Genomic DNA, 15,213 nt, shown 5'->3' on the forward strand with positions numbered 1-15,213 from the left:
ACACACACACACACCCACACACACACACACACACACACACACACACACACACACACACACACACACACACAAACAAACACACCCAAACACACCCAACTAAAGCCCCCTTAGCACACCCACACACACACACACACACACACGCAAACACAGGCACGGCCGATCAGAAACAGAATCATTGTAAATCCATCTAGATGACCGCAATATTCAATAAACGGTACCACAGATTTTAGCTCCCCATCATCACCTCTCTCTGCCATTAAATGCATTTAAGCCCCTGCACCACAGCTCTCTTATTGGGGAATTTTTCACCGCTAGTTTGGTGGAATGGGCATTGAGAAACTGAATGCGGAATCCACAGCTAGTTGCCGAATCGTTTAGAACCAATATGGCCTTTAGATGTATTAGGTCAATCAAGGTCCAAAGTTGCCCTGGTTTGAACAACCCTAATTTGATCCAACCAGTCTTTTGGCAAAGAAATGGCACGTGTGAATACGACTCAAACAATGTGCAACAAAAACAGAAGATCTCGTCAATACATTCTAAGTCTATGACATTTACAGATTTATTATTACAGATTACTAACGAATAAAAATAAAGATTACGGCTATGAAGGCAAAAGTAACATGCTTTGCCTTTGATTTTTTAAATACAAAGCGTATTGCCGGAAATTATGTAGTTAGCGGAAAAATAATAGCCCTTGCGGCTGCGTCGCCTCGACGCAAGGTTACAATTTTTGTGAGGGGCACGTCAGGCCCTTGAAGTGGACCCAAGGAGGGTCCGCAAGGACGTAGCGGGTCCGTAACCCCCTTGCGTTGCGTGAACGTGCGACCATAATATATGGTGGTCGCACCATATATATTTCAATTGTATTCAGAGAAAACCCCTTGAGATGAACCATCTCGTTTTTCGATGGGACCTCACAAAAAAAACAACATTACAAACATGCAGCGGACAAAAGCTCTCCCTCACACCAAAACCACCGATAACTTCCTCATACCAACCAGGAGATATCATAATCAGCCCTTTAGTTCTGCATCTAAATACAACTAAAAGGTGCTGCAACAAAAAAATACCGAAGCAGTTTGGACAGTGGAAGCCCTTTGAGGCCACCTGCTCACATAGTCACTTTAAACCAGACCACAGGCTTCCAGAAACTGATGAATCGGCACACATTCTTCACTATCAGTATTCAATTGGTTGTTTTGTTTTCGGTGGTTCTTTTCTACACAAGCCTGGATCTGTGTCATCTAGTTCTACGTCAAGCATTAAGACACTATTGCTGTTATCTTTGGCTAGCATCAGCCAGACCCGGCCAGAGGTTGGTGGTTGTTGCCTCTGGCATCATCTCTAACCAAAATGTACTTTCCCAAACACATGACTAGGTGGAAAGCGTAGATAAGAGGTACGCTGAGGAGTATAGGTGAAGATGTTAATCGCTCTATCAGTTAACCATTCATGCGCTTGTTGCCTAGCGCAAGGCTAAACCTTGCTCTTCGCACTTGCGCCGGAGCTAGCATGAATAAGGCCCCATTCACAACCTTTCCTTTAACACATTACAGGAAAATCATCATAAAAGTTTTTTATTAAAGGTCCCATGGCGTGCTACTTTATGGATGCTTATATATAGGTGTTAGTGGGCCCTTAATACAGTATTTGAAGACGTTCAAGAAATTCAGCTTTGGCAGAATTACAGCCACTACGAGCTTTCCACAAACGTGCCGTTTATTAGAGGCGGGTCAAGGTGGAGGGTGGGGGTGTGGCCCTGAGAAGCTTGCGGCAACGGTACCATGCGCTAATGTTTACAGTGGATGTATCGCAATGGCGAGGCGCTGACAGCTTTTGACTGTGTTCTGTAAATATTCTAGAACCATCCGGCTGCTCCAGCGAGAGTCCGGGAGCTCTATATCTAAATAATATCATATTATACATGGATATCTATATCATATAATATATATTATCACAGCCAAAAGCTGTGTGCGCCTTCAGACGATCTTATGAATCTCAAACGACTGTGTCGGGTTCTCCGACGTCTCTGGTTCTTCCAATTCCACATCAATCTGAAGTAGACTGAACCGCGACATGCAGGAGAAAGGGATTGTTGACCACGATTGTCTCCCGCCGCGTGGCACCACCACCGCCGCGAGGCACCACCGCCGCGAGGTGTTATGCGCCATAACACCAACAGCAGAACGGTTATCCAAATAACAAAGAACACTGTACAACACTTGCGTTACAGTGTGTTCATTCACACACACACACGTGGCGCTCGCACGGTCATAGCTCATTGGGCAAAGCAGAGAAAAGGGAGGTAACATGTCCCCGGATAATGACATACGGGGAAAGTTCCAAATCGGCGCGTTTGAGCTTTGTTTTTTCAAAGGCAGAAAAGGATACCTAGAGCTCGTTTTAAACCTAACGCCATTTCTAGTTACTGGGAGACCATAGGCAGGCTAAGGGAACTCATATTAATGTCAGAAAACCTCATAAGGTGACATTATCATGCCATCGAACCTTTAAGCTCGCAGTGTGGGGTTTGTCTGCGTGTGCGCTGCCTGCGATACACCGTACAAGGCCATGGTAGATTGCAGAGCGTATTATGATTTAAAGCATTTATATAACAGGATGCAGCTCCTAGCTAACCCCCAGGCCAATAAGGCTACAGGCTGTGCATGATCTTTCACATACACACACACACACACACACACACACACACACACACACACACACACACACACACACACACACACACACACACACACACACACACACACACACAGAGACACACATACATGGTCATGCACACACACACACACGCACACACAGAGACAGACACACACGCACGCACGCACGCACGCACGCACGCACGCACGCACGCAAACAAAAATATGGTAGTGCAGAGCCTGAAGTGTTCCCCTCTTCAAACAGTTACATGGAGGAAAGGAAACAGCTCTCTCAGCTCCCTTTAAAGAAGCAGGTGACAATTACCCAGATCAATGGCTCAGTCACAGAGACAGTGATTGGCCCGGCTCCTCAGCACCTCCACGCCATGTGAACATCTGAAGCCGACACAATGTGCCCATTGCAGGAACACCAACGTTGAATCCAGAACTGAACGTTCACCTGTTCGAGTCAAGCAATGCTTTATAGACTCTTGAAGTCCCTTAGGCTGATCGGTGTTAGTTAGCTGTAGCATTGTTTTGGACTCTGGAAAGCACTCGGGAATGTGATATATTTACTTTTACTGGGTGACTGTCAATCACTACAACTAGGGAAATAAAATACAACAATTACAAAGCTTGCTTTTCAGATTTACGTTGCTAAAGAAAGAAGAGGTGTATGAAACCCCTTTGAAATGCTGAGCCATCATCAGTTACCATGGCATCAAAAGTGTTAGGCGTGTGTCGGTTCAACAGTGTGGCCAGACGTCTGTTTGTTTATTTCAGGTTCAGCTGTAACAGGCGTCTAGGTGCATGATGATTAAATAAGGCAGGTAAAAGTCCTTCTTTCTGGAAGAGTCTGGATAAACATATGCCCTGTCTGTGTGTGTGTGTTCTAGAGGTGTGTTACAATGATCAGCATGTTGGGGCTGGAAGGTACTTGCCACTGAATCCAGGCATCGTTACGGGACTCATCTCTGTAATGGCCAAAAGCAATATGATACACATGTTGTTATCATTTTACTATTGATCACTCTCTATTCCTCTCTCTCTGTCTCACCCCCTCCCCCTCTCTCCCTCTCTGCCTCCCCCTCTCCCTCCCTCCCTCTCCCTCTCTCTCTCTCTCCCTCTCTCTCTTGCCCGGTCAGTCACAGGGGTGTGCCCTTCTTTTTTAATTTGATTTGCAACAAAGGCCAACAAAGGAAACGGTTTACAAATATATTGCAATGAATTACATCGTGATGTATCACATCCGACCAATAGGGACAGCCCTGAATCCATTTGCATGGTATTTTCTTTTTCATCCATGAAACAGTTTATTGTGAGGCATCTCACCTCGGCTGTTGGATAGATTGCACAATAGCCATGTTTTCATAAAAAGACACATTTGTATACACCAGTGTTTACATGCCCACTAACTCCCTCTGCCCATTGTTTTCCTTGTCTTACTGCTAGTTAAGTAGTTTCAGCACTCGGGAGAGATCTACTGACTATGTCATCCCATAAGGGATCATCGAGGGCGAGATTATTATCGTTATTACACTCCTTAGTGCAGCACACATACCTACTCCATTTCCCCATCTCTCAACCTCTCGACAGCACCACTAACAGGATGCACAGTAGGTAGAGAGACGGGAAAGCCGAGTTGTCTCAGCGTGCTTGTTGTGTTGGGTTTCTCGGGCCCACATTACCTGCTTATTAGACATCTCTGTCATTTGACGTGCAGCAGCAAAACAGGTCCACAACACACGAGAGAGAGAGCTCTTTGTGAGACGGATATGATGCTTGTATTTGTCGTTTGGGGCTGTGGGACAGCGGGGATGAGTACATATGCAGATAACAAGATACAAACATACATCATGCAAACATGTGATTTGTACATCACTCATAAATAGTCCATGAGATTGGGAAATTGTTGATTCTTGAGACAAGGGAAGAAATTATAAGAAAAAAAACGGAGGGAAGGGACTTTTAGGGTCTTTAATGGCTCACCACTGTCCTTCCGGGGAACAGAGAAAAGATATATCATCATCAATCTGAGTTAAGCAGACACTGGCAACCGACTGAGCATGTTTTCTCCAAGTCTCGTTTGAACTGTACATTTTGGATGAGGGGTACACTAATCAAGGTGCACTCCTACTGGAATAATGAGCACCCACAGAACTCCGGTGATAGAAAGAATTGAGCTGCCGTATGTCTAGTGGCCGGTTCAGAGCCTTTAGCCTGTTAAAGTGTCGGCCATTAATACACACACAGCCACGCAGTTTGCACACGAATGTGCGTGCACAAGCACACAGAAACACACACAGAGACACACATACACACACATCCAAACACAGCCACGATGTGTACACACACAGACACCTCACTCCTACGGGCAAGCTCATCAGTCACTCAGTTAGCCATGGAAAATTCTGTGCACCGACACGCGTGCACACGCAGAATGCGCGCACACAGACTCACGTAGACATGCATACTCAACTGTACATGCACACACACACACACACACACACACACACACACACACACACACACACACACACACACACACACACACACACCGCAACGCATCAGCACTTTCTACCTCTGTCTCCCCTCAAAGGAAACCATTAAACTGCAAAGAACCCACAGGAAGAAGGGTTTAACAGAAAGAGGATTTTCTCAAGCACTCTCGCCCCACTCCCTCCCCAATCCGCTCTCGAACCACCCAAAACAAAAAGAAAAACAACAATCTATTTTAGGACTAAACTAATTTCGACAAAGGGAGGCAAAGCTTATAAGCATCCCAGTGTGTGAGTCACCTGTGACCCCTTAATTCATTTGTCTGCTAAGCCTCTATGGTGGGTGACAGAGCACCTGTAATGCAGAACTGGGGGAGTGGGGTGGGTGGGTGGACAGCGGCCCCAGCTTTAGTGCTGCCACTGATTGGGTCAGAGGGACGTTTGATTAAATGCTCAAATGAAAAATGTATTACCGAATTGATCCAGACAAATCCCACCTTGAAGAGGTGGGGTTTAGCGTTCTAATGCGCCACTGATTAGAAGGCGCCAGGCTACTTACTGCTCATGTAAGGACTACCTTGTGGAGAGCGGGGGAGGGGGTTCTGTGGATGGTAGATGGGGATGTTTTTGCATGGCTCTGATCATTTTGACCAGATTTGCTATGACAGACCAGCAGCTGCCAAAAAACGGGAGAGCCAGGTCATGCACATTTGTCATTGTCGTGTTTTTGTGAGGCTGGAAGGGATTTATAGATTTATAGATTTCAAGCAGCAAAACACAGGGGGAAAAGGGACTAGCGGCCACAATGACCTTGAGCAGGTATGATGTAAAAGTGAAGCATCAAGCATTTTCCCCATTTCTATTTGTTTTTATCACTTGGTCTATTCTATATATAATTATGTGACATATGAAATATGATGGAAAATGAAGTTTTAAACAACAGTATGTAGTGTATGCGCCCCTGCCAGCAGCTATACAATGTCCTACTAGGATCCTGCTTGTAAAGTCACCTTTAGTATTCGATAATGGCAAATCAATTAGGGGATTGTATTTTCCAGTTTCTTTCTCAAGTAAGTAATCAATTAACCCTAATTAATTATATTACGTCATTCAACCAATTAAATGAGGCAATAAGGCAGTTACCTAGGGAGGTTTTGTTGTAAATACCTTATTGTCGGCTCGGCAGGTACAATGAAAGCTAACCAGCAGGTGGTTAATGTCCTTTACCTCTTTTTTCACCTGTCTAAACGATTCCTTAGAAACTTTGTTTTTCCTTGTTTGCAAGTTAAAACAAAAGACAATAATGGCAGGCAGGATTTTTCTCTGAATAAATAACTTTTTTCCATTCACATGAAAGAGACAGAGTGCGTTTGTTGTTTTTTCTTTTGTTTGTTGTTTTAATGACGACAAGTATCCGATATTTCGCCAGCGTAATGAGGTCTGCTTGCAGTAATTGCAGCATATTTTGGCTTCCAGTGCGGGGAAGTGCATCTCCTTGTGGCAGCCAACACAGCTCAGCAGAGGAGTGTTCGGCACTTTTTATTTTTTCCTTCTAAAGTAATTAGTCTCTCTGTTAAGATTTACATGGCTGCCTTGATTGAGCGTGCGCCGTTACAACAACTGTTTTCACGACTGACTGCGCCAGCCAGCCCCCCTTTCCCACCGTGGACTTAAACGTACACAAATATAGTACACACATGCACACGCACGCACGCACGCATACACACACACAATCTCTCTCTCTCTGGCAGAGCGTTTCGCTTTGTTGTGGTTATTGTCGAGGGTACTTAACGATTTGAAACAAACCGAAAAAAAAAAAAAAAAAAAGTAAATTAAAAGAACATTGATTCTAAGGGGGGCTTGGTATAGAATGTCTGGTTGTATTTTTTTTATATAATTACACAGTCGCCCGCCTACCCTGCTGAGACCATCAAATTATTTTATAGCGGTCAAAAGGCTTTTTCAGGGGTCACTTGTGTGTAATATGTTGCTCTGTTAACTGGCAGTCTGCTGTGTTTTGGTTTGGATGCCGAGGGGAACATGTAGCGTGAAGTAGACATGATAGAATGAATGTTTATGCATCAATAAAGTGCGCCCGCAAGCGTTTTTTCACAATAGTCCCAAGCCACTTTATTTGCCTTTAATTGTCAACTCGCTGGCACCAACACTTTTTATGAGTGAGCTCAATTTAAAATAATTCTCCCTTTATTAAGAAAAAAGGAGCTAAAAGCCTTAAAAGCAGGACCCACCAATGGACACTTAGTCCAAGAATCCCTTCAAAGTCATTACAATTGAAATTAAAAAGCTTTTGGAGACTTGGCATATATAATAAAATAAAAACAAAATCTTAAAATGAACAGCCATTGCACTGAGATGTAAAGGTGGGATTTGATTTGTAGGCAAGCATTTTTATGTGTCTGGCAGGAAAAGGTAGGATAACTGTAATTTAAGGTCTACAGAACTGTATACACGTGAGGCCATTACTCAACAAATATAACCATTCATATCCCCAGCCCTCTCTCCAGTCTGCAGCGACTTCAACCGGACGAAAAAAAATATTTGACGTTACTTTGTGAACACATGCACCTGGCTGTATGTCTGAGTGCATGTGTCAAAAAGCTTCGCGTACAATTCCATCTCTCTCTCTCTCTCTCTCTCTCTCTCTCTCTCTCTCTCTCTCTCTCTCTCTCTCTCTCTCTCTCTCTCTCTCTCTCTGAATCCACCTCTAAGGGTTCCTTTGTGCATTCCATTCATCCTTATTTGCCTAAAAGCAACGAGTAAATGAGGGGCAGAATATGTGGAGTGCCCTTCCTGCCTTTTGGATTCTTCAGATTCTCCTCAGTCAAAAGGTTCATAATCAGAATGAGAAATCATGCAAGACATCCAATACTCAATTCCTATCACCTCCACAGTTATGAATAACACCAAAGGTCAAACCACCACTACCAAGTAAACAGCTAAAACCAAAGGAATCTGGAAATATTCCTTAAAATGCTGATTTTATGTTCATATTTACGAGTGCATTTTAAAAAGGGATGTCATACTTATCTACGATGTGTCCAGAGGTTTATGACAGTTGCAAAAGATAAAACACTTTTGTCCGAAGCTAACCCTTAATAAGTAAATATTATTTACTTATTAAGTAACACACACGCACACACACGCGCCCGCATTCATTCATTCTTTTTAACACTCACTCGCGGTAAAACAATGTTTTCTCACGATCAAATACTCATCAATCCTAAAAGTTATGGGCATGTACACGATGTCTGTGTCAAGAAAATATGCATTTACTGTACGGTGTTTGCAGATAATTTACCAAGAATGAGTGGCTAGGTAGATGAGAGAAGCAAAGTGTATGCGCAAGGTTCAAAAGCAACATTATGCATGCGCCCTTAAAATAGCATCTGAACAATGCGCCGCTGACTTTAAACCAGGTATTTTCCTGGTTTGTGGCGCAAGTGGTTTCTGAAACGTCAAAATAGCACCAGGGAACGTTTGCGCCAGAACACGCCTCCTCCTTTCGCCGAGCCGCCCCTTGCGGCGCAAGATCATTCCCTAATTAACCGACGCGTGGCGCAGGAGAGAAAAGAGTGCTCTGCGCCAGTTGCAAACTATCAACGACACATGCGCCAGTGATTAAGTCAATTGCGCCGGATGCAAGATAGGGCTCAAAGAGTGCAAGAAGAATTATTGCATTCAACAAGTAACAAAAAACAAGTAAAAAAAAAAAACGTTTTCAGTACCATACTTTGTATTGTTACACCTATCTATATATACCATATATACCAAGTAGTGACAAAGAAACATTCCAAGAAACAATACTGGCAATTGTTTCATGGCCCACCATTATTCTGCCTTCCTCAAAGAGACTACAGAGGTTACAGAGTCATTATTGACTTAATTAATCATTGACTATTCACAATAACAAATAATTACTGACAAAAATGAATAAAACATTATTGAGTTTAAGTCTTAAAACTAGATTAAACGAGACGTTTAAAAAGTCTATAAAGAATTATGCTCTTTCTCAAACAAGCGGAAGAAATTAACAACATAATTGTGATTAATGTCTATCTTAGCCTATAGCCATGGTCTGAGCTAAATTACTATTATTAAAAAGGACCATGCTTTATTCATCGATACCGTATCCGTGTTCTGTACTGCAGATATAATTTAACAGCCCTGTGCTTACTAAATTGCCATTGGCTGTCGCTCACTCAGCACAGTGAAATGTTGAAATAAGCTCCCAAGGTGCCCTTTAGCCTGGCAAGCAGCTTGCCAGAAGACCACTAAAGAAACTGACCTTTCAGAATGCTCCATTTAAACTCCGCATTTTGCCTATGCCCTGGCTTTCGTCTAACTAAAGGGGCGTTCAGTTGGGACGTTTTTGGGGCATTGAACGCGACCAACTCTGTTGTTTTTCCTATGGGGAAAGCTGCGCTGATGCAGTACAGACCAAAAGGACATCATGTTTTCAGCCCTGGTTCCCCCATGGTTCCGCCCTGCCAGACCACACCCGAATGGCGGGTGTTCACAACGTGGTCGATGGAACAACCAGGAAATTAAATTCAAAACGAGTCCGCCAGTATACGTGGAATGTGATCGTATCACATATCACGTGCCAAATGTGGGTTGCGATACACTCTCATTTGCATAAAGTTAATGAAGGTAAACCTTGGTCCTGCCCCCTGCCCCCGCCTGATGCAAGCCTTCCCACAATCCTTTGCCCCATGCGATATTGCGTATAATACAAAGTGAATGGAAGGCGTTGCCAATCGCGAGCGTTTCCCTCTGTTGGGGCTGGGCCGTTACACACATGAAGTGGTGTGGGAACATGGAGTTTATATCCTCAACACCATTGGCGCTAAAGTTCGTTCTGACACGACTCAGGGGCAATACATCACGAGTACTCGGTGACATTAAGGCCACGTATTCGATTAGAGTTTTGGTATTTCTGGCATCGCCAATACTGATGAGTGACCTGAATGATGAGGCTGATTCTATAAAGGAGTTCGGCCAGCCGTCTTCTCTGCGGGGGAAAGCCAACCACAATTCTTCGTCCCGCGCCTGATCATGTTTCGATTCAGAAGGAGCATGGAGAAGGGGCTATTCACAGTTGGTCCATTTCAACGTGTTGACTAGAGAGACAGAGAGCGAATCAGTGTGCTGCCTGCATCTCTGCAGTGAAATAAGGTTCTATCCATTGCAAACGGTAAAAGCATAGTCCATGAACGGGAAACACTGTTGATCGCCAAGGATTCTTTCATTCTCAAAGAAAGTATGAAAAAAGATTAAAGATTTAAATGACCGCCCAAGTAACGTTTATTTATGGGAAACACTCCAATGGTGCATGGTGGCTGGCCTATAAGCAACTGTTGCCCCAGAACTTAGGGGCATAAAGTGCAGTGTATATGCCGCCATTGGCATGTGACCTCACCAAATGTAATGGACCGTTATCGATAATAAAAGTAAGGATATTTACGGGTTTGAACATTGTTGGAATTAATTGGGATGATGTATGTATGTGTATATCAAATATACAACATAGGTCTAGTTGTTTTTTTGATATTGTAGTGTGTAATGTAACATTATATCGTAACTTACGTGCAGTAAGACAGTTGACCCCATAGAATATGAGCAATATCCGATAAAAATAGCGCTGTAATTAAAGGCAAGGTCCCTTTGTTTGCCTGCAACCCTGATTGCAGGGAAGTGGCGGAAGAGGTGGTGGAAGAGGAGGAGAATACGTTGAACAAGATGCTGTGGTTTGTGTGAAAGAGCTCCTCCGGAGCCCAGAGCCACCTCTTGAGACGACAAGGACACTCAGGGATCAGTTTCCAACCCACAATGAACAGCTAGGTGAGCCATTAGCAGAGTGTCTTCAAACATCGGCTCTGTGTTATTTTCTTCCAAACTTCTTCGGTTTCTTGCGCAAAGAGATACACTCTCACTCTACATGGCTCTGTGGTAACTTTTGAAAATGTTGATGGTAAAATCGGGAAAGCTTGTGTACCGGTCCGCAGGGGATTAAACTCTGGGATTACATGCAGGGCCTTGTCTTGTCATCGGAAGGCAAACTATGCTGCAACGACCATACTGCAGATTTTAATTGCACTCATTTGCATACAGTTTAGGTTTATGTTAAGCCGTATCCATTTGTTGTCCTCTACAGGGTGCCTACAGGCACACAGCGGACATGAGGGGGTCCTCCCAGTACCTCTTGGTTGGGACTACCCCCAGCCAATACACTCTCCCCCCCCCCCCCCCCCCCCCGCATCTGCAGAACATTTCTATTTAAATGTAAAATTTTTAGACTGGAGCTTTCTGATGTATGCTTCGCCTAAGGTGTGATGAACACATTCAAGGATTTCAACAGGGAACTGGGGAATAGGTGGGCATCAGACTGCATTGGGATTGCTTTGGAAGTGAGGAGTCACAGAGAAAGTGACAAAGCGGACGCGAGCGCCTGATCTTCATTGGTGAGGAAGAACTCGAGGCTGGACAGCTGACATTTAATAGAAGGATGTAGCCCTCATCCACTGCCCTACTGCCTGCCTCTGAGCTCCTCCTGATATCTGTTCAATATTAATGACTGCGTAGCAATCACCCAAAATGTGTCAAAACCGATGCCCAAGGCAAAGGGATATCATCCGCAAGATCTTTTTGGTCTTCAAGAATCAATTTCCCCCTCTTTCCTGTCCAATACCTTTTTTAATATTTCTTAAGGAATAGCTCTGGCTATGCTAGATTGAATCCATGGCAATGACATATGCTATTTGATACTTGGAATGTGTGGGATTAACTGCAGGAAACCACTGAAAAGAAGTGCCAAAGTTTTCTGTTTATGTGCTAATGTGGACACATCCACAAACATACAAACATACAGAAACACACACAAAGAAAAACACCTCACTCCAACCGGCAAGCTCATCAATAGCTCAGTTGGCCTTGGAAAATAGCTGTGCACACAAGCACACACTTGCAAACACAAACACGCATACACACACACACACACACGCACACACGGCATCCACTTCACAGAATTGCACTGTACACGGCCGCATATCCCAGATTCACTGCAAAAAAAAAAAAAAATGCAACATAAAATAACTTGGGTCTCAGCTGAATGCCCTCCGCTTTGCCACTTAAACAGCTGGGAGCAGCAGCGGTGTGTTAGCTCGTTGTCAGGGGTCACGGCTATGTCACGTAAAGACTCCCTAATGAGACCCAGACAAGCCAAGCTGCACCAAGCCGTGCCCAGCCGAGCTGAAACCCTGAATGCTAACTGCAGCTCAGAGAAAAAGTAACTGTGTGAGTGGGAGTGGGAGAGAGATAACTATCACACTGTTCTACTGTTCTGTGTGTGTGGAGCAGAAGACAGGAAGAAAGGAAGAGAGGAAGAGAGGGATAGAGGAAGCGAGAAAGAGAGATAGAGAGGATGAGACGATGAGAGGAAGAGAGGAAGAGACAAAGACAGGAAGACTCATTTATTTGATTCCTCTATTCCTTCCCAGTAAGAGAGGAAAGAATGAAGAGCACAGTTGTACTTCATCTGGTTTTCCTCCTCTGCCTACTATGTTTATTTTTTTCTCGCCTCCTGTCTTCCCTTTTCAGTAAAAGACAGGAGAGATAAAGGTATAGAAAGGAATTGACAGAGGGAGGATGCATTTCTCAGAAAGGGTTGTGATCCCGCTCATCAAAGCCGAAGGGGTGAAAAAAGACAGAAGCGTTTCAGTATTCAGCGCTGTGGAGAGGTGAGGAGATAAGGAGCCAGACGTGAACCCAGCGAGAGGCCGATCGCAGTAGGCTCCCTCCTCGGGGTCAAGGGTTGGGCCCTGAGCGTTGAGATGTCAAGCCTGAATGACGCGCAGTGTCATCTGCATCAATGACAGAGTGACAGCTGCTCGGCTGAAATCTCACCCGGAGCAAGGTAAGAATGAGAACAAGAGAGGGCAAAATAGAGAAAGAGAGGTAGACAGAGAGAGTAGGGAGCGCAATAGTGAGTAAAGAGATACAGATTCGCTGCCTCTAATAACAAATTAGAGAAATTAACTCAAGTGAAATGTAGCAAGTCCCTGATAACACAAGTCACAACAAACGCCTAGTTAAAATGTATCATACAGCATTTGTTTTGTCTCATATATCAAATGTGAAATGCTTCAGGTGTTTGTTATTACCAACGTTTTCACATGTTTATACGAACCACAGAACATTCACGGACGCCTGTTATAAATTTATAGTTGGCATTGAATTTGATCAAATTATGCTACCAGTCTTTTAAGAGGGAGGAAAATAACAGTACAGATGTAGCATAACAATATAACAAACTGAAAAGAGGACTTATTTCTATTGAGCATGAGTTGGAAAAACAACAAACAACTACTTCAAACCAGACATGGATGATTTTAAAAGGTATGGATCTTAATAATTTTTCTAATGGAGTCTGAACTAGTTGATGTGGCAGTCTATAAGGCCTCAAGGCTAGGTGATTGGGTTTAGGATGTAACATTTCCCATCCCGGAGTTAGGTTGGCAATGGAAGGCTTAGAACGTGGTTTCATTTTACGAATCACTTCCTTGGTGCTGCTGAAAATAAAAGTGTAATTTCAAGCTGACTTCAATTAAAAAAATAAATATATGAATATATACTGTATATAAAATGTTTGGCCATCCATTGCAATTCAGACTTCATGCAGATTGTTTGTCAGCTGTAAGTATCAGCCATGTAAGGCAACAACCATCTCTGCTTGGAGCAGCTGAACACAGCTTCTTATATTTTCATGCATATGCTTCACCACATTTCATCCGCCCAAATAAACACCTGCCGGTAATGACAATGTCCCAATGAATGTATGCACATCGCATTCGTTAGTAGTTAGGTCTTAGGTTTGAATAATTAAGCAGCCTTTAAAGTGGCAATCTAAAATGTTGGTGGTTGCTCAGGAACAATCTGCTCCACCTGAAAGCTTGTTGCTCGGTTAACATATGTTGCATCAACCACGGTTTGAAAGGGTTTGTAACGATATAAATGGCACAAAATTCCAGATTAATCATTCAGTGACATGAATCATTCAATATTTTTTTCAGTTGGTATTTCAGTAAACGGTACTGTACACACCTATTTTAGATCACTCAAGAGCTACGGTGTTCCAAGAACATTATGCTACTTAAAAAAAGTTAAACATGACAACAAAACAATACATAAATCTCTCCCCCCCTACCATTCTGGCTGGTAGTCGTCCCCCGTCCCCCCCCCCAAGTGGATAGACCCCAGCTGCACCACCACCCCAAACCGCAACACCCTTACACACAGTGGAGCCTTCCCCACCCAGTTCGCTCACAACTCAAGGGCTGGGTGCATGACTGACAGTGCATGCATGATTACTGAAATTATGCAGTAATTCACCACCCACATCTAAGGACCTCCAGATACGCCGGATGAATTTATGGATAATGAGGGTCTGCGCCAGCGTTTCTCACAGCGCTTTCCATCTCTCTTCAATCCCCTCAGAGAAAAAAAAAGAAAAAACCTCAAAGACACATCCTCCACAAACAGAATCCAAAATCCCCCCCCCCGCGCCTCCCCATTCCTCTCTGTTGCTCGTGCTCGGGGGGGGCGGTTGTGACAATCCAAAATGCAAACACATGCAAACACACAGCGGGAATAAAAGAAGTTGACTCACAGCTTGGCGGCTCTTGTCCTTCACATCGTAGACGGTTAGTTTGACCAGCGTCTCTGGGCTGGCCGGCTGCTCCGGCGGGAAGGTGACCCCCGTCAGAAACAGGGGGTCTCGGTCAGCCTGGCAGAGAAATGGCACGCATGCAAAGGAAGAAGGTAAATCATCAGTGAAGCCTCCCTCCTCCAAGCCTCCACCTGCTAACCAGCTTTGTACCCAACTGATGAAAGAGCACAAGAAGGTTGAAGATAAAGCTCTTCCTGCTGGGGCTGACCGGGGGCTCCGGCAACACTGGGAGCCTATCAAAATAAAAGTCCTGTCCAAAAGAAACAGGCCACGAGCTAGCCACCATGACAGGTGGGCTGGCAACAACACA

At 44.1% G+C, this 15,213-nt stretch overlaps 1 protein-coding gene across 6 annotated transcripts in view; it reads right to left on the minus strand.

Moving 5' to 3' along the window:
- Positions 1–15,213, minus strand: part of inpp4b (inositol polyphosphate-4-phosphatase type II B) — a 138,219-nt gene that overhangs the window by 94,817 nt on the left and 28,189 nt on the right. For all 6 annotated transcript variants that reach the window (XM_030352558.1, XM_030352560.1, XM_030352557.1 and 3 more), the window contains one exon: positions 14,844–14,960. In XM_030352558.1, the coding sequence (XP_030208418.1) occupies positions 14,844–14,960 (117 nt within the window). The remainder of the gene's footprint in view (positions 1–14,843; positions 14,961–15,213) is intronic.

This window comes from Gadus morhua, chromosome 3, assembly GCF_902167405.1.
Source record: "Gadus morhua chromosome 3, gadMor3.0, whole genome shotgun sequence".
NCBI lineage: Eukaryota > Metazoa > Chordata > Actinopteri > Gadiformes > Gadidae > Gadus > Gadus morhua.